At 45.5% G+C, this 27,508-nt stretch overlaps 1 protein-coding gene and 3 long non-coding RNA genes across 4 annotated transcripts; 2 read left to right on the forward strand and 2 right to left on the reverse strand.

Moving 5' to 3' along the window:
* The first annotated feature begins 1,449 nt into the window (after positions 1–1,449).
* Positions 1,450–9,266, forward strand: LOC120812627 (lysoplasmalogenase TMEM86A-like). Its single transcript, XM_040168760.2, has 3 exons — positions 1,450–1,606; positions 5,280–5,544; positions 5,827–9,266. Exons 1-3 carry the CDS (start codon positions 1,586–1,588, stop codon positions 6,252–6,254), a joined length of 714 nt encoding a protein of 237 aa, XP_040024694.1. The 5' UTR covers positions 1,450–1,585; the 3' UTR covers positions 6,255–9,266.
* Positions 9,267–11,178: 1,912 nt separating this feature from the next.
* Positions 11,179–12,206, reverse strand: LOC144391243 (uncharacterized). The gene is made up of 3 exons (XR_013455149.1): positions 12,107–12,206; positions 11,898–11,987; positions 11,179–11,318 (listed from the first exon to the last, which is right to left on the reverse strand). It is a non-coding gene; the product is annotated as an uncharacterized LOC144391243 (long non-coding RNA).
* A 2,099-nt stretch (positions 12,207–14,305) lies between these two features.
* Positions 14,306–19,287, forward strand: LOC120812630 (uncharacterized). The gene is made up of 3 exons (XR_013455143.1): positions 14,306–15,807; positions 15,935–16,027; positions 17,065–19,287. It is a non-coding gene; the product is annotated as an uncharacterized LOC120812630 (long non-coding RNA).
* On the reverse strand, positions 19,287–24,614 carry LOC120812267 (uncharacterized). The gene is made up of 3 exons (XR_013455145.1): positions 23,485–24,614; positions 21,375–23,320; positions 19,287–20,444 (listed from the first exon to the last, which is right to left on the reverse strand). It is a non-coding gene; the product is annotated as an uncharacterized LOC120812267 (long non-coding RNA).
* Positions 24,615–27,508: the final 2,894 nt, after the last annotated feature.

The raw sequence follows: 27,508 nt of genomic DNA on the forward strand, positions 1-27,508 counted from the left end.
GCAACGTTTCGATCACATAGAAATGTTTTCCAGGCTTATGGTCTGAATTGATAACGCCTAACCCAACATCTTCACTCTCTGTCCCTGAAAATATCAAATAAAGCCAGAAATCTGGGGGTTATTATGGATTCAGATTTACACTTGGAGAGTCACATCAAATCAGTAACAAAATCGGCTACCACCTCAAAAATGTAGCACGACTTAGAGGGCTCATGTCAGCTCAAGACTTAGAAACACTTGTACATGCCTTTATAACCAGTAGGCTAGACTATTGTAATGGTCTCCTTGCAGGTCTCCCAAAAAAAACTGTCAGGCAGCTCCAGCTTGTTCAGAACGCTGCTGCTAGAGTTCTAACAAAGACCAAAAAATGTGAGCACATTACACCAATTCTTAAATCCTTACATTGGCTCCCAGTATGTCAGAGAATTAATTTAAAAATCCTACTGCTCACATATAAATCACTACATGGTTTAGGGCCAAAGTATATCACTGATATGCTTCCACTACATAAGCCTTCAAGATCACTAAGATCTTCTGACACCAATCTGTTAGTGATTCCCAGAGTAAATACAAATCATGGAAAGCATCATTTAGTTACTACGCAACAAACAGCTGGAATAAACTTCCTGAAGATTTAAGACTTGCCGCAACTCTGACCACGTTTAAAACAAGACTGAAAACTTTTATGTTCAGCTTCGCCTTCTGTTTTATTTGCTGTTTTTAATTGTCTTTTAATTCCTGCATTTTATTTCACTTTATTGTATGAAATGTTATGATGTGAAGCACTTTGAGTCTGCCTTGTGTATGAAAAGCGTTATACAAATAAAATGGCCTTGCTTTGCCTTGCCTAACCTGACTCATTAACAAAGGGATTTTTAGAGAATAATCAATTCTAAATGTGGTGACTGCAATCCGGTAGAGTCACGTGAGGCTAAATACGGGAGATTGGTGTGGACTCGTTCCAAACAGACGCTGATTCCTCCTATGAAGTTCATTGCTTTTATTAAGTTAAAAACACATCCAAGCGGGCGAAGCGATACATGCTGTGCGACGATGCAATAAAGTGCGCTGTAGGATACGGTCAACAAAAAGTATCGTCTCCCGACTCACCCCCATGTCCATACAACCATCACTCCGCCTAGATGCCTACACTCGTTCATAAACCACTGCACACCTGCCCACGTGATTCTGATGCTAATTACATTTCAAAATAAAAGTACCAACACTCACACACAGGAAGTGGCAGACGGCCGCTACACTAAACTTTCCATAAGCCCCCTTTCTGTTACATGTAAATAATGGCCATCTGCTCCGGTAAGTAAACAGCAGAGTGATCCCCCTATCCGGGCGTCCTTCACGTCATGGCCCGCCTCGCTCACTGCCCTTCGTCGCGCCTATTGGTCAGCAGACAAAGGTCCCGCCCACGGCATGGCTCGTCTCTCGCTTCCTACTGGACGTCGGACCGCCCATCGGAGCGGAGACAAAAACAATCGGCATCCCACAGCCAGTACAACATAAACAGGGGGACTAAAGCCCAAAGCCGATAAATACCTTTCTCCCCGACACGGACACCGCCGGCAGAGAAATGGTTTCTCCGGTGACAGTGGTGAGTATCTTCGTCAAGTCAGCGTTGGTCATTTTCACAAACTAAACAGGAATAATGGGAGCTATTTGCAGGGAGTGTTATGTCCTTACTTTATCTCGGGTGCTTGTCTAACCCACATAGCACAGACAACGACGTTGCGTTAACGGTTTATTTAGACATCACGTTACGTTACAGGGTTAACCAAACGAGAGAGTGTTCCCGCCCGAATATTACCCCAAATAACCCGGTGCTTCATTACTACGGAAACAGAGTAAGCCCAAAATACACAGCAGGGAGCAGGAACTTTTTAATGCGGTCCTTTTACTTGACACTGACACGTTTTCAGCAGTATCGCTCAGCCGCGAACACAAGGATGTTTCCACAAATTTCCAAAGGCAGCCCGTGACAAAAAAAACAAAAGAACCTGTCATGTGACAACTTTTTGTTTTATCTGTTTTTTTGTTTTGTTTCCCTTCCTATTTTTTGGGTGCAATGGCAGGAAATTGGCCATTCTGAAACCCAAAAAGAAAGAAAAAGACTGTGACAGCTAGATGGGTAATGAAGCGGCCCTTGCATCCTTACTTTTACAGAGCTGCCGTGACTCATTTTGCACCTGCGAAAGGTGTCTGTATGAAGGAATGCTTGCCATAAACAAGTGGTTGTCATTTACATTAGATTTAGCTGACGCTTTCATCGAACCCGGCTCGTTGTAGGTGCATTAAACCAAGAGGGTGCAGAACCAGAACGAGAAGAATCAAGAAAGTGCAATTTATTCAAGAAAGACAAAGGACTAAGTGCTATAAGTCAGTTCCATCTTAAGTGCTACGTGATGCTGTGCAGGGGTTGCAAAACTTTAAAGCCCTGCCCCAACTATTGCCGTGAAAGGGAAGGTGTAGGTACTGAGACAACGCCCGTTTGTAATCTTTATTTTTCATTTAATGTGCTGCATTCTTCATAATCCGCTCCATTCATAAAAGCTACATTTGAATGATTGCCCGATACTTCAAAAGTAGATGAACAGAATTAGCAGTGGATTTAAGGTATTTAAGTTCACCTTCTACTCCTGCTCTGATGTTGGAATGCTGCCGCAATAACTACACTATACCTGCATACAACACAGTTTTATTTAGGCCTTTTATTTCTCACTCCTAACTCTGTTTTTATAAAGACTGTGCCGCTCCATGGCATCCGGTGAACTGACTCATAAAGGAGCTCATTCACTTTTGTCTTGTACAGATGATCTCCATTCAGTCACTCCAGCACCTTCTGTCCTTGACTGCTGTGGACATTGTGGTTTCTGGCAATCGTCGAGGCGCCTGCGTATTGTATTTAGTTCCCGAATGTTTCTTCCAGCACAAAGATGCACCTTTCAGCCGAGATCAGGTTTCCCTTTTTATAGAAGAGCACCTGCGTGTATTGTGGAGCAGCTGAGCTGAAGTAAGCCTTGGATTTGAAGCGGCTGAAAGAGGGATCCTCCCCCGTGCCAGTGCTCTGTGATGCTACACGGAGATAAATCTGTCATATGACTCACATGCCAGCTGTTCCTGCCAGGACCAAACTTGTATTACAGTACCCTTTGCCAAATTTGCTTACGCAAGACTTTACAAGTCTTTTTTAATGTTTCCAGCACTCGTCTAGCGTGTGACCAAGAACTTCAAGAGCTGCATTTAGGAGGCGAGTTTGTGCTCGGAGTTTGTAACCATTTGCTTGTGTTGAAAAATACATGGATTCTTAGTCTGAAACAGCTGAAGAGGCGGTGCATCTCTGGAGTAGCTTAACCCCCCCCCCCCTCTATTGCTTGTTAGTGACCATGTAAATGCAGTAAATCATTAACTAGATTATTGTTCGCAGCCAGTCGACCGTGCTGCACCATTTCTGCGAAACAGCCTCCATTATCGTCAGACGGCAAGGTGAAAACAAAATTATTATTTTCGTTTGCCTCCCAGATGAGGCAGAATGTTCTGTCCTCTTAACAGCGGCGAAACAGCTGACTGCAGACGATCGATCGAGGCCGGTGGAGTAAGTTCCAGCTGAGACGACGGCGAACCCCGGCCATCTCATTCTGGTGCAACGAAGGACTAAAAACCTCCCATCCGCCGTGGAGCGGCTCACAAATTCCATCGGGCCATTAGGCCTCCTTGGTGTGACAATTTGATGCAGCGTGTTGTAGTAGCAGTAACGTGGGGGGCGGTTTGAGAAAAACTCCTGCATACGCTTTGTGGATTCTAAACGCGGACTTTCAGTCCAGCCGAGGTTCAAGTGAGACAAACACCGTGTGTGCGATGTAGAGTAGGTGTTTGCCCATTGTGCAGATACAATGTGTTGACGTGAACAACAGTGGAAGGGAAACTGTAAATAATGGCTCAGACGCAGCATGAACAGGACCAAAGGTTATGGGAATCTCTGACTTCCTCCCACCTACCTCCATGGAATCCGCCCCCCCCCCCCTCGCTCACAGATAGGTTGTGTTTTTCTGTGGCCCCACTTGCCCTGATGAACAGAGTTTAGTTTTGCTTGGCACTCAACATAAACACACATTTTTTTATGAAGACCACTGAAATTAATTAAGATGTCTCTCATTCTACTTGCATTTGGAAGAAAAAATATCATATATGTTTGGCGTATGTCCTCACGTTTCAAGATGTGTTTCGTGCGTAATGGAGTTCATTACGAAAAATGTGCACCACATACATTTGAAGATCTCAGACGATAACACACGAGCTTGTGCCTTAAAATGGGTCCGATCCGTCTCGTTTTGCTGCTGTCACGTTATTCGGATCAGCTACAACAGGGCAGGCTGGAGGTCAAACACTGTCCAAAACCCAGTCCGCACAAATCGGGGGGTTTTAACTTCCTCCTCTTTCCTCCAGGAGCATGAACCATATGGACTAAAGGCGACCCCCCCCTCCTCCACCCCCTTTCCTCACCTCCTTTGCTTCTCCTCTCTGTCCCCAACTCACTGGTCAAATCCTAATTCTAGCTGTCATCTGAATGCTTTTGACTCCACCGCCCCCCCCCCCCCCCCCCCCGTCCTCCCTGCTTCTTTCTCTGCCCTACTTACTCCTTCTTTTGTGAATATTGTAATCAGAGATTTTCACATATTTATGCTCAACACAGAATCTTTGGATGGGAAACAGTCGGACAGCGGCTCAGTTCTCCCTTTATCACTATTTACTCTGGTGCCTCTTGTATTTGGGCAGAAAGAAATTTGACCGTTACCTCAGCTTGAAAGAGGCAATTCAGACCCGTTAGTCAGGTGTCAAAAACATTCCAACCAAAGCGAGGAGGAGAAGAAGAGGTTACAGGGAGTCAAAGGAACAGCCGGGGGGGGGGGGGTTGCGTTTCCCCTTCTACTCGCTGGATCTGCAGAGTTTTGCCTCAGCCCAAAAAAACACGTGCATGCCTGAGAACGGTGGTGCGAACTAGGGGCCGCACGGAGACTCACTCAACCCCGCCGAGCCAAATAAGCAGAAGCACTTGTAGCTTGCTGCTGGCGTCCCCTTGTTTAAAGATGAACACACACACAGTGGTGGCTGCCTGTGATATACTTCGAGCCGCTTGCCCCCCGAGACAAACAACCTTTTGATAGGCCCGGTCGCTATAGTGTCAACATTCTTCACCGAACAGAACTACCTTGTGTCAGCGCAACCAGCCACGACAAAATTAACAGTGTAAATATTTAATCTGCTTTCAGGTCAAGAGCGAAGGGCCAAAGCTGGTGCCGTTCTTCAAGGCAACCTGTGTGTACTTTGTCCTGTGGCTTCCCACCTCGAGCCCGTCCTGGTTCAGCGCTCTAATCAAATGTCTGCCCATCTTCTGCCTCTGGGTGTTTCTGCTGGCTCATGGGTTCAGCTTCCTCGGCGCTCACTCCAGTGCGCGCAGGATCTTGGCGGGCCTCATCTTTTCTTCTCTGGGTGACGCCTTTCTCATCTGGCAGGAGCAGGGCTACTTTGTTCACGGTGAGGAGAAACGGTTTATTTTGATTGCTGTTTGTATGAAGCATGATTGTGTCCTTGTCACATTGACTAATCTGACTAGATCTCGCTGTGAGATGAAGCGGCGTCACAGCGATCCAAGTTCCCAGAGAGGATCATAAACCAACAACCAAAAAAAACCCCAACTTGTTTGTTTCCTCCACTTTGTGCTTCAGGCTTTGTTTTGCACACGACAAATGCAGATGCTGCTACGTTGTGTGATTGTATTTCGATTGAAATCACACCTGCGTGTATAATGTCCTGCAGGCCTTCTGATGTTTGCTATCACCCACATCCTCTACTCGTCTGCCTTTGGGATGAAGCCCGTTAACGTGTCCGCCGGCCTGGCGATCGCCGCCGTGTCCTCTGTGAGCTACATGCTGCTGTACCCCTACCTGTCCGGCCCCTTCACCTACCTGGTGGCCGTCTACGTGGCTCTGATCGGCTTCATGGGCTGGAGGGCCGTAGCGGGCGTGCAGCTGGCCAACGACCTGTGGACCTGGACCAAGCTGTGCGCCTGCCTGGGCTCCGTGCTCTTCATGGTCTCCGACCTCACCATCGCCGTCAACAAGTTCTGCTTCCCCGTGCCGTATTCGCGCGCCATCATCATGGCCACCTACTACGCCGCCCAGATGCTGATAGCGCTGTCGGCCGTTGAGTGCCAGGAGGCGGAGGTGGCCCGGAAGAGAACGTGAGGTGCCTGCGGGCCCAGTAGACGCATCTCACTGACGGATTCCTCAGCCTTCAGCCCTCATCTCAGTGTGACGCTCCCGCCCTGCTGTTACCGTGGCGACTGGTTAACTACGGTCTCCACACGGCCATCACGCTTCTACTAGTATGGTAGCGTCACAACTGTCCTCATACCACGGCGGTAGTATTATCCTCAGCCTTCCTTCTCCGAACCCAGACTGGCTTTCAACCTAGTTACCGTGGAAACAAGCCTTATTGGTATTATTGGAGAGTATTACTTTGCCTTTAACTGATTTAATTTAAGGGGAGCCTGTCACTGGGGACCCTCAAGGAATGTGTGTGTGTGTTTGATTAACGCCTCTTTACCTCTCAGTCACATCAGCCACAGTCACCACACCGACTCCCACGTCCACTTTAAAATGGTCCAATAACACAATTTAACATCAGGTTTTTGTCATTGCTTCAGACCTTTTGAAAAGGGATTTATTTTTTTAACCATGTGTTGCTTTTCACTCTGTGTAGCTTTGGTAAATGAAGTGTTCTGTCCTTAAAGTCGGGAGCATATCCACAGCTACTTTATTATCTGCAGTCCCGTCCGTTGCATTTCCAATAACCACTGAGCCTTTGTGTCAAAACAAATTCAAACCCCGCAGGACGCTGTGCACAAGAGTCGTCCTTGTCTAAAACTGTTAAAGGATAAAAATCACTAATGCGCGATTAAAACTAATGAGATGTGATGACTAAACCAAAAACAGCGCTCAAAATGAACCCTTCATTGCACACATTCTCACATGGTGTACATTTGTTTCAGATGTTTTACAGTACGTTGCAGTTTATCAAAAACGTGACCGTGCAAATGTCGACATACCTGGGACCCCTGCTGGTTTGCCTATTAGGAAAAGTTATTTATTCATTAGGAAACTGTTATCCCATTATTCCTAAAATACCTTTTAACACATTTCATCTGCCGATATTTTTTTGTCTTTTATCTAACCTCCCTTTCCCCCCCTTAAATGGTTTGTGCTCGAATTGAGGGTCCTTCCTGGAATATTCAGGCTCACTGTAGATCCATCCCCAGATGTCTGCACACATGTGGATGCATGTTGGGAGTGTGTGTGTGTGTGTGTGTGAACACCTGTGATGGCTCAGGAGCAACAGAACGGCTGCGAAAACTACGCTGCAGGACAACGTGTTTTAACAAGTCTCCAAAAATCCTTTCCTTCACCTCTGGTGTGTTACAGCATCCCCAGATGTGTTGTCAGTTTAAGGGGGAGGGAGGGACTAGAAGCAGTGTGTCATTGGGTAAAGTATCCTCAAACTGGTGACTTCTTACGGTTTGATTGGACCTTAACAGTAATTCGTTGGTAAACCGGCCTCCTCTTGAGTAGACACTCACCTTTTTAACGAGTATACGCCATTGGCATCATGATTAACTAACCACTAACTGTCTGTTTATTGGAAAAAGAATCGACGTACAATCGAGACCAGAGACGTATTCATGGCTAACGCAAATAGAAAAGCGATAGCTTTTGTTATTCAGTGGTTCACTACACATGCACCTCAATATGACATCATTTGCTGTATACAAAACAACCTGGCGTCGAAAATAAACAGACTCCGTGTCACGGGTACCTTCTGAAAGGTCAACGACCTGGAGCTGTCGGGCAACACGCCAAACGTACGCTCTATAAAAAAGCGTGCGTTGGCGGCAGGACACGTGGATGTCTCAGTTTGACCCCCCTCCCCACCCCCACACCCCCTGGTGTGCAATCTGAAATCAGACCATGAGGAAATAAGGAGTTAGGGGTCAGGCCGCCCTACTGGTGCGCGCTGCGTGGGCTATTCATGTAAGCACTCCGTTCCCAGTGGGTATGTGCCAGAAGACCGCCCTTACTTTGGAGGGCTTTTCCTGGGATCATGTCACGTTGTTCGACTCGGGTCATCGCCAGACTTTCGGGAAGTGAGGTCGGCGTCCTGGGAGCGATACAGAGGAGTGGAAAGTTTTAACTCTCTCCTCCGGCGTCTCTATCTCCTCTGGCGTCTCTATTTTTATTGGACGCAGATGAGCTGAGCTGAAAGCACAAAAGAAAACTAAACACATCGAGAGTCTTCTCATGTATGAAACAGCCCTTTTGTTTTGTTTTTCGGAGGCCCCCTCCACCCTCTGTGCGGGAGTCATTGTTGAGCGATACTGTTGAGCGATACTGCCCCCACCCCCCTTTTTTTTCCCTCCCGATTGAACCTCTTCCCTCTGCTTCTTTTTGCCGTTGTGTCCCGGGATGTGTCACCTGAGGCTGAGCCGTAACGTCTGCACAGACCTTAGTCACGCGTGTCGAGTGGGTTGAACTGACTCATCCAGGCCAACACCACCCATCTGCGGTGATGGATGGAAAAGTGCACGATTGACGCCTGCTCCTCCATCAGAGTCGGCCCTACGACGTGTGTGTAAAGGTGGTGACATGTTCTCTTTGTATTATCAATCTGAATCCACTGTGTGCTGCACTTCTCTGTAATCAGAGCCAGGCCAGTCAATCTCTCTCCGAGCAGCTGTAGGGTTTGTTGTGTACTGTAAACCTTTTTAGTATATTATCTCCTTACATCAAGAGATAAACCAGAAGTTGGTTTTGATGTTGAGGGTTAGTCACAATAAAGGGAGGCATTGGCGTGGGATCATTTTTGGTTTCAAAAGATAATAATAGCTCTTGAAGTGTTACAAGCTTTTAAATATATATTAAATCTCCTTTTACTTTTATCCAAATACTGTTTTTGCCTGTCTCTGTGGTAAGAGCTGGGTGTGTTTTCCACAAAAATCTTTTCTTTTTTGAAGGTCCTGACCTCATTTCATGAACAAATGTCTGTTTCTTTTATTTATCTCTTGTTTTTATTTCTTCATGAAATAAAATCTTCATTTTTTTTTTCATGACCGTAGAGATGAAATAGTTCCTTTGCTGTAGTGAAACTGATATGAATGTGAATATCTATTGGAAAAAATAAATGCAAAGACAATGCAACTTCAACATTTTGGACTTTTCTGTTTGTTTACTAGAATCAATTGTACCTCATTAAAAGTGCTGATCTTAACGCCCGGTCAGCGTTTTGTATTTCTACAGAAGCTGTGGGCAGAGCTCCGTTCTTGTAGCTACAGCTGCATTCTTTTGTCTGGCCGAGGTAGAAAATGTGCTCTCGGGAGGCTTCAACTCCTTGGAAACCACCAGGACTTCCTCTCGCCTTCTCGTTTGTTCTGCTTGTTCTTTTCTTTATGCACGCACACACCTCACAGAGTAGAGCCAATTCCTTCCAAATGAGCCTCATTCATTAGCACCTATGGTCTCAATAGATGGAAGACATGACAATTGATCCTCCCGGAGTATAATATTGTTTTATTCTTCTCCTTCTAGCGCCAGTCGGTGCTTAATTTACTTAAGCCTGGTAACCAGGCGATGCCAGTCGTACCGTGGTGGCTGTGTAGAAACGCTTGAGTTCGCTTGAGCCAGCGCACTGACGTCAGGGTGGAAAGGGGTCGTGACCTCTCTCAAGTCTATTTGGCAGCTCTCCGCCGGACCACGCTCCCTTTCTCAGGGGAGCAGCGGACCAGCAGGAGGCGAGGCCCATTCGGAGGCTGTCAAAGCCTCTTCGACCCAGAGGGAAGCCATCACACAAAGCGGTTTGAAAGTAAAAGGAGAAATTTCAGTCTCAAAGGCTCAAATAAAATCTGTGTTAAAAATACTGGTTGAACAGTGTTTACTTTTTACATTTTAAGGCTCCCAGTGAGCTTGTAATGGCTAAAGCATAAACATTCCAAGTGTGTCGCCTGGCCTCAATCTGACTTTTAACTATTTGTTTCACTGACATAAGTTCAGACTGCATTAATAAATGCAAAAAGCCCCCAGAAACAACATGGAGTTTAAATTGGCTGCATGGTTTATGTAAATGACTTCAATGGATTTGCTAACAGATACTTTCCGTCGATATTCCGAAGAAAGAAGAAAGATTTGCAGACGCTTCACAGCATTTTGTGATGTGGATGATAACAGATGCAAAGCTGAGCTCGTCATTTCAGATCCAGAAATGTTCCAGACAGAGAGCTAAATACTAAATACAACATCAAATCCACAGGACGGCAGATGAAATCACTTCCATTTTTTGTTTTAGGTATACTTGTGGGCATTTGTTCTTTTCGATTAATCTAGAAAGCAGATTTAACCACAAAAGGGAAAAGAAGACGGTGTTTCATAAAAGCTGTGGACTGGCTTTGCATGTTATACGGATGAAAAAGCTAATCTATTGAACACAAGGGAGGTAAGATTTTGGCTGATTGTGTAATTGTCAGCGTGCATGCCAATGTGTGTCTGTCCTCAAACAAAAGGACATGCGTCTGTGTTTATATGATGCACCGTGCATGTATTCAATCCTTGTCTTCATCCACAAGAAAAAATCCCTCCAGCACAAACTTCAGTGTCCTCCTGGACCACAATCTCTACACAAGAATTGGAGCGAGTCTGACCTCTAGTGGCCGTTTGTTACATTGCCATTACCAGAAATTATCCATGGGAGAAAAACAGCATTTTCTCATCCAAATAAATCAACCATAAAATTACTTTTAAATTATTAAAAAATCATTTTTTAATTAATACACTTTACATATAGCTCGATGAACTCTAGCTTACTCTCAGGAGGCTTAGGATGTTCTGTAGTATTTAAAACCTGCATTAAAGTAGACAGCTTTTACTTCTGAATCCCAAATATGTGTCGTGTCCGGCCAATCGCATTGGGGGTGTAAGTTGGCAACGGCAGCATGTAGCTGTCTTTGACCTTCTGCAAAGATCACAACATGTTTGAGTTGATGACGCCCGCCTCTGCTCACCCACCTGCTGGGAACTAGCGAGGTGCTCTCAGCTGTACTCACTGCCGGGGTCCTCTCGTCCTCCATGACCTCTGCGACCATCCTTGTGCCGTGTGACCTCAGGCGGCTGGTTTGCCTTTGAAGGGGATCTTAATGGTGGTTTCTGGCCGGCCTTCACTGTCACAGCTTGGGCCCCCCAACATGTCCAGCACAGAGAAACCCATTTCTGGAGAATGATATTGATGTAGTTTGAGATGTGATTTGCGTGACTGATATTGTGGCAGGAAGCTTCCTTCAATTAGTCTCTCATCTCAATCATCTGCACAAGTGAGCACACAGCCTCCGTCTCAGCCCCATTGGCCCTGGAGGGGAACCCCCCCATCATGAAAGTCATACCAGAGAAGATCAGCTCATAAATCTGTCAATGTTACATGCAAACAATGTGTTATTGAGGAAAAAAAATCTTCCTCTTCCGACCGTATATATCTGCACCAATTTTTGGCGAAATCTAGCAGTCCTTCATATTGTCGAGATTTAAACTAATGTGCCTGTAAAGAACAGGTTATGGTATCACCAAAAGTATTATGATTAAACCTGCGACCCATTCATGTGTGCCAATCTGTAGAGCAGATGTTGGGATATTTTAGTCGGGACAGAAGTGGTGGATCAACCACAGCTTCATGACTGGAGCCAAGTGTTTGCATGACAAAAAAACCCTCTGCCACATCATTTGGTAGAAGAAGGGGGCATTTGAGAACTGACAAAGAGACTCTTTCATCTTTCAGCCACACTCCATTCTTCTCACCATCAAGCACAACAGCTCTGCACGGGAGACTGTAGGACACTGAGCTTTGACATCCGCTCCAGCACGACACAAACAAAAGTGACACTGACACTGATGAAGAAAAAGTGGTCAGTCGGGCAGAAGTGACGTGTGTTCCTGGGCGTCATTGTGCTGAGTGCAGGTGACGAGAACTCTGCCTCGTCCGTCACTTCGCAGCCGTCGATGATCACCTTGCGTCCTCTTTCTGTCCCGTGATGTCACCCGTCCCTCCTCGGTGCTCATCTCGCACTCTCGCATGTTCTTAAAGTGGCTGGTACACTTGGTGGGAATCCCTGGATGAAAGTAGAAAAAAGGCCGGTAATAAAAGTAAGGGACTCACTTCCGGGTTTCTTTTCCCTTAAGTAGCATGCTTAACTTTTAAAGAAATGTATGTATTAAAAACAAAGCATTAATCACATTAACTGAAATTTTTAAAACAGGATTAATTGATTTTTGTACCAATTTATTAGGTTTGTTCTTTATATATTTCATCTCTCACACACGGCAGATACTTCTCTTCTCAGGAGCGACTGTAATTAACACAACCTACATTACTATGCTTCTGTTCCTGGAACCCCAGAGGACAGCCACATGTCCTTGTGAAGACATTTGCGTGTCCCAGCTTGCACGTTGGGCATGTGAGCATCTTGTTAGACACAGCTGTAATAAATGAGCTTGTTGTGTGCAGGGACTTTGTTGGCTCCCTTTCAACTCAGCACTAGGAGGATTTATGATGCTACCCATGCGTCTTCATTTGGACGATAGGTCCAAATTAGTTTCACTAAAGCAGCAGCTCACAACCCTTTTGGGAAAACCCCCCACTAAAAAAAATAAAGCATAACAAAAAAAACACTTGTTGAAGCCTGAGAAATACTGTGGTCCACGATGGCAGTGAGGCCTCCAGCGCCGGCAGTGTCGTGTCCGGTACACTGACTCGCACGTCCTTAATCTTCAAAGTGAAGGTCCATCCTCAGATAAGGACACGTCAAACTTGTCATGTGTTTTTACTTTCTTTCCCTTTACCTGCCAAAATAAAATGCCATAAACAGATTACATCTCTTTAATCTCATCTCTTTAAAGAAGGGATATTACGTGAGAAAGTCTTTTTGAGTCACATACAAACCTTCCAGATGAGTGGTGCAAAAACACTTTATCCGGAAAAAAAACAGAGCGATTATCTATTAATGTCCTATAGATTATGTGGAGGGATGAGGCACAGGGCAAGGAACTGACTATAAATGGAAAGAAAACATTTCTGTGCACAAAAAATGTTCTCAATTCGGTCAAACGTTCTAAAACAAGTAAATAATAACAGAGAGTGACCCCTAAAGTTGGTAATGCAGTCTATGCCGAGAGTATCTGTCTCAGTCCCGAGGAGTGGAACGACTGGAGTCCCATTCTGCGCATGCCCGTGACATTGAGCCTGGCTGACGGTCTCTAGCCTGCAACCTGCAGAGAGTCTCTGAGGCGCACGGTGGAAATGCACAGCGTGTGCTCGGCTCCCATCTGTTTCCCTGCGCATTTCCCACGAGAGTACTGGCTCCACGCCCTGAACCATAAACAAAATGCACAGACGTGTGGAGGGGGGGGGGGGTGCTCAAAGAATTGTTTTATCTTACTGAGACTCCTATATGTAGGCTGATAAAAATGATGACAGGACACTAAGATGAATTTATTTCTCTTGTGGGTTCTTTATTTCCCCCGACTGCACTCCTGGAGCACAGCCTTAATGTGTCAAATTAAGGAGGCACTTGGAACAGTGTACAAATAACAAATAACCAGTTGCTTCGCTTCACTAACTAGAACAGGATGTCATGGAGTAGAGCTACAATTACCTTAAGCTAGAAATTACATGAAGCTACAGTTACATAAAAATCAACAGTAGTGACCCCTTCCTGTTAAACAGACCAAAGAACATGCACATCGGTCTCATGCTGTTCAAATCCCACACCATTGTCGTTCCTCCAAAAAGTCCCGAAAACAATAAACTCACTCAAGCGCCGGCGCGCACGGCTCCATGCACGTGCAACCTCAACCCACAGCAGCTTGTTACTCCCCTCTAAACGAAGCAGAGGTGCACAACCCAAGAACATACACTCAGTACAGGCAATCAATCACAATTTACATGGTGAGTCAGGTTTATTAATGTGAGAACACTTACGCTGACCCGCTGAACAGGTATTTCCCTAACGCTGTTCCGATGCTAACCGCTAACACTGTGTCGTGTTAGTAGCCACTAGGTCCCGCTCTGCAGCTCCAAATCCCACGTGAACTCATGCCCATGTACTTAAAGGGGCAGTACGCCCTCACCCTCTGTGCACACGCACACAAGAAAGACGAGAAGAGGCCACCTGTATGTATATATGTAGCGGGTACAAATATGTACTACGGCTTTAAGACTCACGTGAACGCGGGAGAGAGAGAGGGAAAACGGGGGTACGAGCGGCGAAAAAGAGGAGCGGTAGAAGTTTTTGGGCTCCACAGGCGCGTCAAGTGTTTTTCCCGGTAAAAAATATTGTCAAGTGGTCGTATCGATTGACACGTTCCGAACCAGTAACGCGGTTACGTTTGGGTTTTCGTTTTAATTGATGGTGCGAGCGCCGAAGTCGGGCTGCATTAGATTAAAGTGACACGTTTAAACCAGTAACGCGGTTACGTTTGGGTTTACGTTTCCTCGGATAGCGCGAGCGCCGAAGTCGTGCGGCATTAGAGTAAAGTTAAAGTTAACTGTTGCATTTAGTTGGGGCTAGATGGCGGTGCACCGATGAAGATGACTGGAGGAGTGTTCAGGAAGAGCAAGCCGGGACATCAACATCTCGAGGTGCAACGTGCTAGCTAAAAGCTCTGCCCACCTCTCCCCACTCCGTGCGTGAGCTGCGCGGGAAAGGGGGCGATTGACGTCAGGACAACCCGTTTCATTGGAGGTTTACCCTGCCAGCCATCGGACATCCCACGACGTGTGACCTCTGCGGTTGTATGGGTAATCACTGCACCACATTTCAACACACTGATCCATGAACCAGCAGGCGGCGTGTGCAGCCGAACAGAACTGTCTGTGAACTGAACGAACTAGCCGCGCTGTGCGCCCACACACACACCCAAGCACGCAGACGCTAACAGCACCTACTGAACTGAACTGAACAGCAACGGAGCTGACACCAACACGTACACACACACACGCACCCATACACACCGGAGTGACCCGGTTAGCTCATGCGGACTGGCACAGCAGACGCTGAGTAACTGTTTATTTTGCCATCTAAAGTAAGTTTATTGGAGTGTGAATGTGAAATGCCTTTAGAAGTAAGCTATATTCTCTGTTAAGTTTACTGTTCTGGTTAAAGGGAGCCATTTTTAGTTGTCATAAGGGTGAACGTTGCTTCCCCAGGTTCCATGAGAACTTACAATAGACGGGTATGGCCCACTAAGTGCCAAGTTAAGCACCCAATGTTTGATGATGAAGTGAAACAGAGGTATTGAGTAGCCATTCGTGAGGTTTCTAGGTGACTATATTAATGAAACCATCCCATATAACTGTCTCGTATTTGAATATGTTTTTCTTGTGCTCTGTGTTTATCCTTGAGTAAACAATAGAGGGAATAACAGCTGTACGTGTTTGTTTAACTTAGTCTAGTATATTGGGCTGCTTATCTGGGGTAAGGGCGCCTCACCTGTTTAGCTAGACCTGGGTAGAGTGGGGGGGGGGGGTTACCTCACGCACCCCACACACACTTCAGACGACCACCTGCTGAAGCCCACTTTGCCCAGTCTAAGAAGCTACCGTCCAGTCTAGCTGCTAAATAGTAAACAACCTGTTCACTCATCTGAGCATCGAGGCCACAGGCATTGAGTGTGGGGGACCCAGATCCTGTCCCACTCAGTCCTCCCCAGAGTAAGTGCTTTGTAACCCCTATAAGGCGGCGGTAATAATCCCGACCGTTACATATATATATATATATATATATATATATTTATATTTATATTTATATAATATATATATTTTTCTTCATCTCCTTCAGCTTCTCAAGGATGCCTGAAGTCGGTGAAGGCTGACTCGCCGCAGATCCTCTTTTTAGCTGCAGCCGGGATCTTAAGCATCTCCTCCTCTGCAGGTGGCCTCTTCTCCTCTTTCTTCTCTCTCCTGCTGCACAGAGAAAACTATTCTTCATGGTTCTTGCCAAACGTGTGTGTGCGTGTGTGCGCATCACATGTATGTATGTCAAACAACATTTCTGACAATATGTGCAGATGATCTGATATACAAGTGGAGAAAATTCCTCACAAGTTACGTAGAAAGATTAAAAATAGCTTTCCTTTTTGCTTACTGTAACTAAAACTGGCCTACTGTCATTACATGGTCCAGTCACTTTGAATCCCACTGTAGTACTCATGTGGTGCAGTGGGAGGCAGTGGCACGCTGGGAACACCCAGTAAACATTCAGCACCGCAATTTAACGTCCCTCAGCAGAGAAACAGATGGCATGGGGAGATGCATATGTCAGCACCCACAAGTTAATTGCTCTATAATAGCTATTTAAGCTTCACTTAAGCTCCCCCGGCTGGTACAGAGAAAGCGCTAAATCCACTGCAGAGTGGTTACAGATAAAAGGATCAGGGAGAGGTTTTTTCTTTCTACTTTTCTTACAGATGCATCGTGTTCAGTCTCGAGTTGACAGAACCAAGATGGCCGAGTCTCCCTGGCTGGTCACTTTCACACTCTTTTGCCGACATACTGTATCTTGGTAAATTGGCAGAGTAAAGGGTTGGCAGCACAAGCCCAAAATTAAAAAAAAAACCTCTGGCCAATTAAAATGGAACCGTAGCATCATATACATTGATCTTAATTATTGGCTGTTTTTTGATTTGGTGTGAGGTAATTAATGGTATTATATTAACTAAACAGTGGTAGAAAACATATGAGTCCAACATTTTTGACACGTCACAGAGAGTTAAAGAGACTCGATATAGATCTTACTCATTAAAAATCTCATGTGTATCGGGACTAATAATGTCATTAATTCTGTGTTGATGATATGCTGATTGTTTATATAGAACAATGTCGTGCCATCAACCAATGAATGCAAATATGGCAACTCTGCAGTATTCTGTGTATTGTGATCTATAATTCTTTGTTTGTTCGATCCCACAGACTCATAGTTGTGTATAACGCAACTTGAAGAGCAAAGGGCGTTTCTTGACATTTCAGGCCAGTGGGTTCACCCCACCCTCTTGGGTAGTGACGGGCAGCAGCTTCTCCTCAACATCTGGAACAGACTCTCTGGGAGGGTTTGTGGACCTGACTGAACGGCATCACCAGGGCGGAGTTGTTCCACTGGAGCCCAGAGTGCTCCACATCATCATCATCATCATCATCATCATCATCATCGTCGTGTACAAAGGGCCAAACTGTGCTCGAACTGCCTCCCGTGCAAATGACAGTGGAAATGATCATTATGACTTTAAAGGCTTTGCACTGCAGTGCAGTTGTTGTTGGTGTGCAATTGGCCAGCAGCTTTAAATGGCAGCCTGATATTCTTTGTTTTCCAATGTGCTTTGGGGGTTTTAGCAGGAAAAAAACAATGTAATTCTGCACGGTGGGACAGGTAAGAAATGTCAGCTTCCAATTCAACCATCTTTTGCTCATAATAACGACTCTAACAAGATGCTCCCCCCTGCCACATCTCATGCATAAAGAGGTTATATTAGAAAGCATGGCAGAGGCTTCCAAAGTCCTTGAGAAGGCCCGATGAAGCTGGTGGAGGAGGTGGATAAAGAGGACATCTGCATGTTTCATGCCTCACGTGACCGAGATGCTGTTTGCTCTGCTGCCACGCTGAAGATTGGTGGCGCTAAATTGTGTTTTGTTGTGACCACAATCAGAGATGTGACACGATATTTTTTTTGGACATCCAGTTCCATTGGGTCTTGTTGTGTGTAATAGCTTCTTGTTTTGACTCAAAGTGCTTCACATCATAACATTTCATACAATAAAGTGAAATAAAATGCAGGAATTAAAAGACAATTAAAAACAGCAAATAAAATTATAAATTAAAATCTTATTTAAATTGTTTAATTAAAGGCAGAGGTTAAAAGTGCAATGTAGGTAAAATTTAGCAGAAGGCGAAGCTGAACATAAAAGCTTTCAGTCTTGTTTTAAACGTGGTCAGAGTTGGGGCAAGTCTTAAATCTTCAGGAAGTTTAGTCCAGCTGTTTGCTGCGTAGTAACTAAATGATGCTTTCCCATGATTTGTATTTACTCTGGGAATCACTAACAGATTGGTATCAGAAGATCTTAGTGATCTTGAAGGCTTATGTAGTGGAAGCATATCAGTGATATACTTTGGCCCTAAACCATGTAGTGATTTATATGTGAGCAGTAGGATTTTGAAATTAATTCTCTGACATACTGGGAGCCAATGTAAGGATTTAAGAATTGGTGTAATGTGCTCACATTTTTTGGTCTTTGTTAGAACTCTAGCAGCAGCGTTCTGAACAAGCTGGAGCTGCCTGACAGTTTTTTTTGGGAGACCTGCAAGGAGACCATTACAATAGTCTAGCCTACTAGTTATAAAGGCATGTACAAGTGTTTCTAAGTCTTGAGCTGACATGACCCCTCTAAGTCGTGCTACATTTTTGAGGTGGTAGCCGATTTTGTTACTGATTTGATGTGACTCTCCAAGTGTAAATCTGAATCCATAATAACCCCCAGATTTCTGGCTTTATTTGATGTTTTCAGGGACAGAGAGTGAAGGTGTTGGGTTACTTTAAACCTTTCTTTTTTAGCACCAAATACAATGATCTCAGTTTTGTCTTCATTTAGTTGTAGGAAATTTTGACACATCCAGTCTTTGATTTGCTCAATGCACTGGCACAGAAGATATGGGGCGATAGTCGTTTGGTGATAGCGCTACATAGATTTGGGGGTCAATTTTATTTTTTTGCATGATTTGTCCTAATGGGAGCATGTAGATGTTGAATAAAGTCGGCCCTAAGATCGAACCTTGGGGGATTCCACACGTTACGTTGGTTGTTTCTGATACGAAGTCACCAATGGAAACAAAATAGTTCCTGTCTTGTAGATATGACCTGAACCAGCTTAAGACTGTGCCTGAGAGCCCCACCCAGTTTTCCAACCTGTCCAAAAGTATTGAGTGGTCGACAGTATCAAATGCAGCATTGAGGTCTAATATCATTAATATTGAAGTTTTGCCAGAGTCTGTGTTAAGACGGATGTCATTTACAACTTTAATAAGGGCCGTCTCGGTGCTATGAAGAGGTCAAAATCCTGACTGGTGTTATGGAATATTTCAATAAAAGCTCGGTAGAAGAGAATGATTTGTCTAATAAAACAGAGTCTTGATAAATGATCAAAGTTGCAAAAAGTCCATTTATTGCTTGCAAGCAGGAGGTCAAATACACAGGCACGTATCACGGTGCTCTGTGGAAATGACGTCTCTGGGCACTAAAAACGCTGAGTCTTTCTACACATGTGGAGGACATTCTCCGTGCCAGTTACGAGAAGCTGCAAAGCAGGTTGAGATAAGAGCCCAGGTGAAGCTGAGGGTAGCACACACACACACACAAGATCCTCCTCAGTGGCCGGTGAAAATCATAATTAATTGACATAAAGTAAAAACGTGGATCCGGAACTTCCGTACCGAATAAGATATGAACCAAGGCCATGAACAGAAGTCCTTTGTTTTGAAGCGTCTATGAGATCGAGTCGACCGTCCTCCCTTCTCAGGACACAGCTGCAAAGCAACATTTTGTATCATGCTGCTCTTTGCACATCGGGGTCAAATACAGGACACTTCAGATACGGCTTTAGCACAAAACAATGTTATAACATATTTTTACCATTACATTCCACTCTTTTGATTATTCTTTAATCACACATAATATTGCAAAAAAAATATGTTTTTGTGAGACCATGTCTCGTGTTTAGCAAGCAAGTGTAAACCACTCTTTAGATGGCTGATTACAAAATCACAAAAAGATACTTAGATAATGAAACTGAAGCAAGCAATAATATGAATAAAACCGTAGTGACACAAACGACTACTGTGTCTACGTGGCCCTAGGGGTCCTGGCCGTGTTCTTCTTGTGTTGATCCGCAGGTACACGTTGGGATGTGGAGTCTGCCAACCTTCTTTCTTCTGAGGCATCCGCGTTGCAGACAGTCAACACAGATCACAATGCACTGTGTGTCTGTCGGTCAGCTGCCCGTTGTGAACCCGTCCGTGGTCACTGCAACGGTGGTGTCGGTTGATTGACACTTGTTGTGGGGGTAGGGTCGCCTGAGCCCACTGATGGTACTGGATCTGGAACCTTCTTGCAATGGGACGCGTGGACCCAAGTTGCCCTCTCAGTTACTTTGACAGCTGTTTGGGTGACGAGGAGAATCTGGAATGGTCCCTGCCAGCGTCGTGCTTTCCAGTTTTTTCTCCTGAAGTCTTTCACCATCACAAAGTCACCAGGTTTCAGCTTGTGGAGTGGGCCTTCAGCTGGTTTTGGGAGGGCGGCTGCAACCTGTTGTCGTATGTCAGACAGAGCAGAAGAGAGTTGTGCACAATATGTTAACATTTCATGTTCGCATAATGCGGTTGAAGGGAGTGGTGCCGTCGGTGCCTCGGTTCCTACGTGAGGAGGAAAACCAAACAATATCTCGAAGGGACTCAGGTTGCTTCGTGTTCGTTTTCTCATGCACATCAACACTAGAGGCAGGGCTTTTGTCCAGGGCAGACCTGTGTCTGCACAGCATTTTGCCAATTTGGTTTTGAGTGTGCTATTTTCTCGTTCCACAGCCCCTCCACTGGCTGGATGGTATGCGCAGTGTGTTTTTAAATCAATACCCAGGTATGCGCTTAATTCTGTAATGGCCTGGTTGACAAAATGAGAACCATTGTCACTTGATATTTTAGAAGGAATGCCCCATCGAGGAATGATTTCAGACATTAGGGCCTTGGCTACTGTTGCAGCGGTTTGTTTGCTTGATGGAAAAACCTCAACCCACTTGGAAAACATGTCCACCATCACTTGACAGTGTTTCTTACCTTGTGATGGAGACAACTCCACAAAATCCATCATAATGTGCTCAAACGGCCGGTTGGTGGTGGGTGTGCAGCCTGGCTGGACACGCCCACGGGCCTGCCTACATTGTGAGTAGAACAGGTGACACATGCAGAACAAAATGTTTGTGCATATGCTGTGAACCCTTTTGTAAACCACGTCTCATTAAGTGCACGTAACATTCCCCCTTTTGACACATGGTCTAATCCATGAGTCAATTTAGCATAATGAGCAAAATAGTGTTTAGGTAAACACGGCTTGCCGTCGGGTCCAGTCCAGATACCGTTGGTTTAACCGATTTAAGGAAGTTCCTGTGTTTCCACAGCGCCCCAAAATCATGTACTACACCAAACGCATAGCGAGAGTCAGTGTGAACTGTGACTGTTTTACCCGTAGCCAGTTTACAGGCCTCGGTCAGAGCGATGAGCTCGGCTGCCTGGGCTGAGAGGTGACATGGCAGAGGACCTGAACACAGCACACCAGAGTCAGAAACAACAGCAAAACCAACACAATTTTCACCAGACTGAGGATCGCGGGAGGCGGATCCATCCACATACATTACCATGTCGCTGTTAGTTAGTGGAGTGTCCACTAGGTCAGGGCGAGGAGTGCACTGAGCTTGGAGCTCAGCCAAACAGTTGTGGTCCTCCCCATCCCCAGGAATAGGAAGTAATGATGCAGGGTTTAGGTTAGTACAACGTTTATAGTGACATTCGGCATGTCCAGGAGACACGTGTGGTAACGCAAATAGCAAGCCACAGAGAGGTGAGATGATTTCTGTTCGAGGAGAATCAAAGAAACCGCGTGCGGAACGAGCAGAGTGAGTGGTGCGTAACCCACTATGCCACGTGAGGCAGTGAGTGCCTTTTCAGCCACGGCCACAGCGCGCAAACATTGTGGCAGTCCTGCAGCGACAGGGTCGAGTTTTGCGGAGAAATACGCCACCGGGCGGAGTTTATCACCATGGGGTTGTAGCAGCACAGAAGTCATGCAGCCCTGTCTTTCATCTACTGTTTGAGTAAATAGCGTATTCGGATTCGGCAGTCCAAGAGTCAGAGGAGTTTACAAAGCACATTTCATTTGTGTGAAGGCCGCAAGACCCTCTTCAGTCCAGATTATTTTGTCGTGCGCTGTAAGATTTTTCCCATGGATTAAGTTTGATAACGGTTGTTCCATTTGTGAGTAGTTTGGAATAAATGATCGACAGTATGAGCACATGCCCAAAAAGGACAACATCTGTTTTTTGGTGTTGGGTTTCGGTATTGATACGATCGCGGCGATTCTTTTTGGGGAGAGGGTTTTTCCTTCTCCAGACATGTCATGACCTAGGAAACGTACATTTTGAGACACAACTTGTCATTTAGAAAGGCTGGCCTTGTGGCCTTCCTTCGCTAAATGTTTGAGTAGTTTAAGCGTGTCTGTCTGACACTGTGCCTGATTTGTAGCTGCAATCAAACAGTCGTCAACATACTGCAGAAATGCAGAGCAGGGAGAGAGCGTTAAGCTCTCCAAGCTTTCTCTGAGCGCATCATTGTAGATTGTGGGTGATTCGGTATAGCCTTGACACAAACGAGTGAAAGTGTATGGCTTACCGTTGAAGTTGAATGCAAACCAAACTTGACTGTCTTTGTCGACTGGCACGCTGAAAAAAGCATTCAACAGGTCAACAACAGAAAACCATTTAGCTTCAGGAGGAATCTGAGCTAGGATTGTGTAAGGATTAGGAACATTTGGGGCCCGTGCATGAACGGCCGCATTTACTGGTTTTAGGTCCTGCACGAAACGCCATTCTGTAGGCTTGCCAGCATCTCTGATTTTTTTCACTGGAAATATTGGCGTCCTGACCGGTGAGTCTGGACATGGAACTATCACTCCTGCCTCCAGGAGCGAATTGGACACAGGTGTGATACCGTCAATGGCCTCTTGTCGCAGGGGGTACTGGTGTTTGTGGGGACGGAAGTCAGAATGTGGAGTGATGACGACCGGTTGGCAGTTGTTGATCAAGCCAACGTCATATTTGTGCGCTGCCCAGAGTGTCTGTGGAACAGAACCAAGAGCGGGAGAAATTGACGTGGGAGTTGTTAAAAATGTTTCAACTTTGTCGTTGTGCTCATAAAACACATAGACAGATCGACAAGCTGGTGTGAGGAGTACACAGTGAGTTCTGTGAAACCCTGTAGAGGCGGAGCGCAGAACGAGCGGATCGATTGTCTCCTCCCAGACAATGAGAGAGATTCACACTGAGCCACAAATGGTCCCAAATCCCTGCATTGGTCAAGGCGTCCTTTAGACAGTGAGACATGAGGATAGGAGCCGGGAACTTGAAACAGTTCTTTCTGTGTGGGAGACAGAGAAACAGAGACAGCAGATTTACAAGTTGACCAGTACAAAGTAGAACAGGCAATTGCATCATTGAGGGCCTCAAAAAATGTCTCTTCAAAAGAGCCGTCTGGGCCCTCTGAGACACATGTTGTGCAATGCAGGTGTTCAGGGTTCATACGTCTGCATGAGGAGAAACCCGTGCTTCACCAGCCTGGCTCAGCCTCCGAGCATCATCGATTGGGATCCACCACTGATACACAAAAAGAGGATTAGAGGGAGCCTTTTGCACCATTTGGAGTGCGGCTCTACGCCGCACCACTTTAAGGCCGTCTGGAGATGACGTCAAACAAATACCACATGTACACATCAAGTCTCTGCCCATCAGATTTATGGGACAGAGTGAAGAGAGTAAAAAAGAAATTTTTACTTTTATGTCAGGGTTTAGGTCAGTCTCGTCAGAGTGTACACTCGTCATAGGTGCAGTACATTTTTCTGTCGCAGTCAAACCTGAAGCCCCTTGAGAATATACATATCGCCCACTCATTTTTTGATTTGGAAAATGTTTTTCTTGAATTACTGAATGAGCAGCTCCGAAGTCTACTAAAAACGTCAATTCTTTCCCTTCCACAATTACTCTTGTAGTTGGCATATCCTTGTATGCATCTGATGAAAACATAGCATACATGAGTGGTGGTGGTGTGGATGTATCCTGTTGCTGTTGTGAGAAATGATGCTGAGCAAAACAGCATGTTGTTCTGCAGTGTGCGTGCGAGGAAGCAGGTATCATTGCAGTATTGTGTGTGCATGTGTATGTGGGTGTGCGTGCGAGGAAGCAGGTCTTCGTTGCAGCATTGTGTGTGTGTGTGTGTGGTGTGTTTCACTTCCCTGTTTTGGAGAGGCAGCAGTCGGTCCTCCGTCACACATGCGCTCTCCCTCCCCATCACACCGTCAGTCTGAAGTGCCAAGTGCCCTCTGTCAGTCCCGGAGTGGTGCTGTCGTCCATGTGGCTGAAGTACCAGGTTTGAACGGTAGGGGCAGTCTTTGTACCAATGTCCTGTTTTGCCACAGAGGAAGAATTCATCGGGTTGCCCTTCTCGTGGGGCCCCTCCTTGAAAACGCCCTCTTCTCCCATGATTTATTCCATACGCTCGTCCTCTCTGTTGGTCCCTCCCATAAGATTTTCCGGATGGGTGGGGGTCTCGTCCTCCTTCTGCACCCAGTGTCAACTGTTTTACAGCTTGGAGCATCGCAAGCTGGGCTTTCTCCCCAGTCTGCTTGCTGCGTTTGTCTTGACACATTTGATTTTCCACATGCATTTTATAATTGTGTCGTGCATGTTTTACCACTTCTGTGAGCCTGGCATCTTCCAGACCCACGACAGAGTGTTCAGTGGCAGTTTTGACGTCTGGCAGAAGCCCGTTCATGAAGGCGTTCTTGAGATGAGTTTCTCACACAGTCATGTTGGTTATGTCTGTGGGCTCCTCGAGGCCGCTGTGAATCTGAAAAGCAGCCACAAGACGCTGATAGTAAGACGTTACATCTTCGGTCCTACCTTGTTTTGTGCTGTTGATGAGTGCCATGTTTACTGTTGCCGGAAAAGCTGTAACAACAGCTGCACATACTGCGGTGACAAATGCTCTGTAGGCAACGTTATCTGCCTGATCCCAGTCAGGTGCCTCGTGGCGGGAGTCAGAGCCCTGACCAGTGACCACCGCTCTGATTTTACTGAAAGCACTCGGGCCCACATGTTTGACCAGAAGACGATGGATCTCGGGTCCGGTGGGCATGAATTCTTTACAGAAGGCCAGGAACTCTTTTCCAAAGGCTGCACCGTTTTTGATGTCGGGCAGGTGAGAGGCTGCCTGTTGAATATCAGTCGCTGTCCAGGGTCGGAACACGACACCACGATGCCCATCCGGTCCCGGAACCTGAATCATGGGGGCCTGGATGAGGGAGCCGTCCATACTGTCCATATCAGGGTTTGACCATTGGCAGGCCAGGGGCTTTGGAGTGGATTGGGCTATGGGGTAATGCGAGAAGGGGTTGGTCGGGGACATTGGCGTTGCTGGACCGCCCTGGTTCTGGAGTCTGGTGACGCTGCGGGTCTGGTATGGAGGGGGCGGTGGTCCCGCTTGTTGAGCTGGCTGAGGTGGGGGAGTTTGGTAGCATGTGTTCAGGAGAGGACCGCTTGCCCCTGTCAGGGATGGATACAGTGGAGAAGACACAAGTGGATTATTCTGTGTTACTATGTCAGGCTTTTCAGGTTTTAGACACGCCATTTGCTTCATTGTTTGTTTTCTCTCCCTGCATTCACATTCCATTTCCCATTGTGCCAGACATGTCTGGTTTTTCTCTATTATTTCCAAGTCTTTAACTTTGATCTTTTTACCACTTTTCAAATTGTTTAACCTTGCTTCCAAATCCCCTCTTAACATTTTAAGTTTAGCGGCACCCAACGAGCCGTTTTCTGGAAACCCAAACTCTTTTGTCCAGTATGGGAGACACTCTGTACATGTTTTCCCGTATTTCTGCTGCATCATTGCCACAATCGGACCCGACGTTCCGTGTGTTTTGCGGACTGGCCACCCATCTTTTACTGGTGGACTCTACCGGTTTACTTATTACAATACAGTCGTCACCGTAACGCTTAGTTTCTTTACTCAAGGAAAAACCCACTCAAAACTCACGCTTCGATTTTGCCACGATCTTGTTCTAAAGGTAATTCAGTAGAACTCACGTTTGGTTAACAAGAACAGTGATATCGTTTTACCTGCTTCAGCATAAAATTCACGTAGGCCATTTCCACGCTCTTATTCCACAGGTGGAATTCACGTTTGGTCAATAGCAACGGTCTTATTTTACCCGGGTAGTCAAGTGATCTGCGTTACGATCTCGGAGAATTTGTTCCGAGTGAAATCTCTATCGTACACGATCCAATCTACCTTCGCATAAAATGATGCATTAGAAATATCCAGGAATCATGTACTCAAAAATATATATAAAAATTATTATAAGAAAAAAACACCCAAAATGTTAAAAAATAATTGTATTCCCCAGACTATAACAACCACTTGATCAGTCATCCGTTTCCGTTATGTTCAACTCTTACTGTTACTTTATAATTGGAATTTCAACTTCTTCTTAGAGTTTGTAGAAATTAATTATTTTTCGCCGGATACACGTGACGTCAATCAGAACTCCTCTGGTTTCCGCCCGTCCTTTCTCTCTTGTCTAAGGAGGTATGAGGCAGGATCATCAGTTTGTGATCCTGGAAAAGGCCTTTTCCCCGGACGGTCCCCTGAAGCCTGACGGACGGTCAGTGAATCCTGTTCGTGACGCCAAATTGTTATGGAATATTTCAATAAAAGCTCGGTAGAAGAGAATGATTTGTCTGATAAAACAGAGTCTTGATAAATGACCAAAGTTGCAAAAAGTCCATCTCCTTTATTAAATACATTTGATTTTAACCTTTCGATCAGCGATGACCTCTGTCCGTCCGGCGTTTCTTCATTTTTGAACACAACAATTTGGTGACCCTGACGTGATGGAGATCAATGGACGGACGGAGGAACAGCTGATCTGAACAAAGCCCAGCGATCGATTTTCTTCACTCACACGGCGCCATCGAAAAGGTAACCGGCAACCAGTTGTTTTAAAACCGAAATGCTGTATAGTTTATCATAGAACATTTAGGTGTGAGAGGACAAGATACGATGTTTTGAGGTAAACTACATTTTAGAGAAAAAAAATGTTTTCTCTTAGCTTGAATGGCTGTTGTGATAAAAAGCACATTGTATATAGTGTTTGTCTGGACGTCTCTGTGTGTGTTGCCGACAAAGCTCGTTTGTGTAGCGTTAACGTTAAGTTAATGGGCGACGTTATTTAACTGATCAGTCATAGAAGGAATGAATGGAAACCTAGTATAGGCCTCTAACCGGTTGGGGATAAACGTATAGCAATTTATAGACTGTATACGTAATGCACTGTGTAGAACGCGCTAGCAGAGTTAAGTCCACAAGGCCTGATGGAACCAGGATCGTGTTAACAGCAGTAATTGAGTGGAAGAGGTTCGCGTTGTAATGGCGGTTCTTCGTTGTCTCCGTAAGCTCTCTTAGACTCTGTTAGGCGGCACAATAAATTAAAATATGAACTAGACGACGCCAATGAGGCTAGATAACTAAAAAATAAATAAATAAATTTGA

This window comes from Gasterosteus aculeatus, chromosome Y (assembly GCF_964276395.1).
Source record: "Gasterosteus aculeatus chromosome Y, fGasAcu3.hap1.1, whole genome shotgun sequence".
Lineage (NCBI taxonomy): Eukaryota > Metazoa > Chordata > Actinopteri > Perciformes > Gasterosteidae > Gasterosteus > Gasterosteus aculeatus.

Coding starts and splice junctions, on each gene's coding strand:
- LOC120812627 (XM_040168760.2), top strand. CDS start 1,586: ATGGTTTCTCCGGTGACAGTG. Junction 1,607..5,279: donor TGGTTTCTCCGGTGACAGTG/GTGAGTATCTTC, acceptor ATCTGCTTTCAG/GTCAAGAGCGAAGGGCCAAA. Junction 5,545..5,826: donor GCAGGGCTACTTTGTTCACG/GTGAGGAGAAAC, acceptor AATGTCCTGCAG/GCCTTCTGATGTTTGCTATC.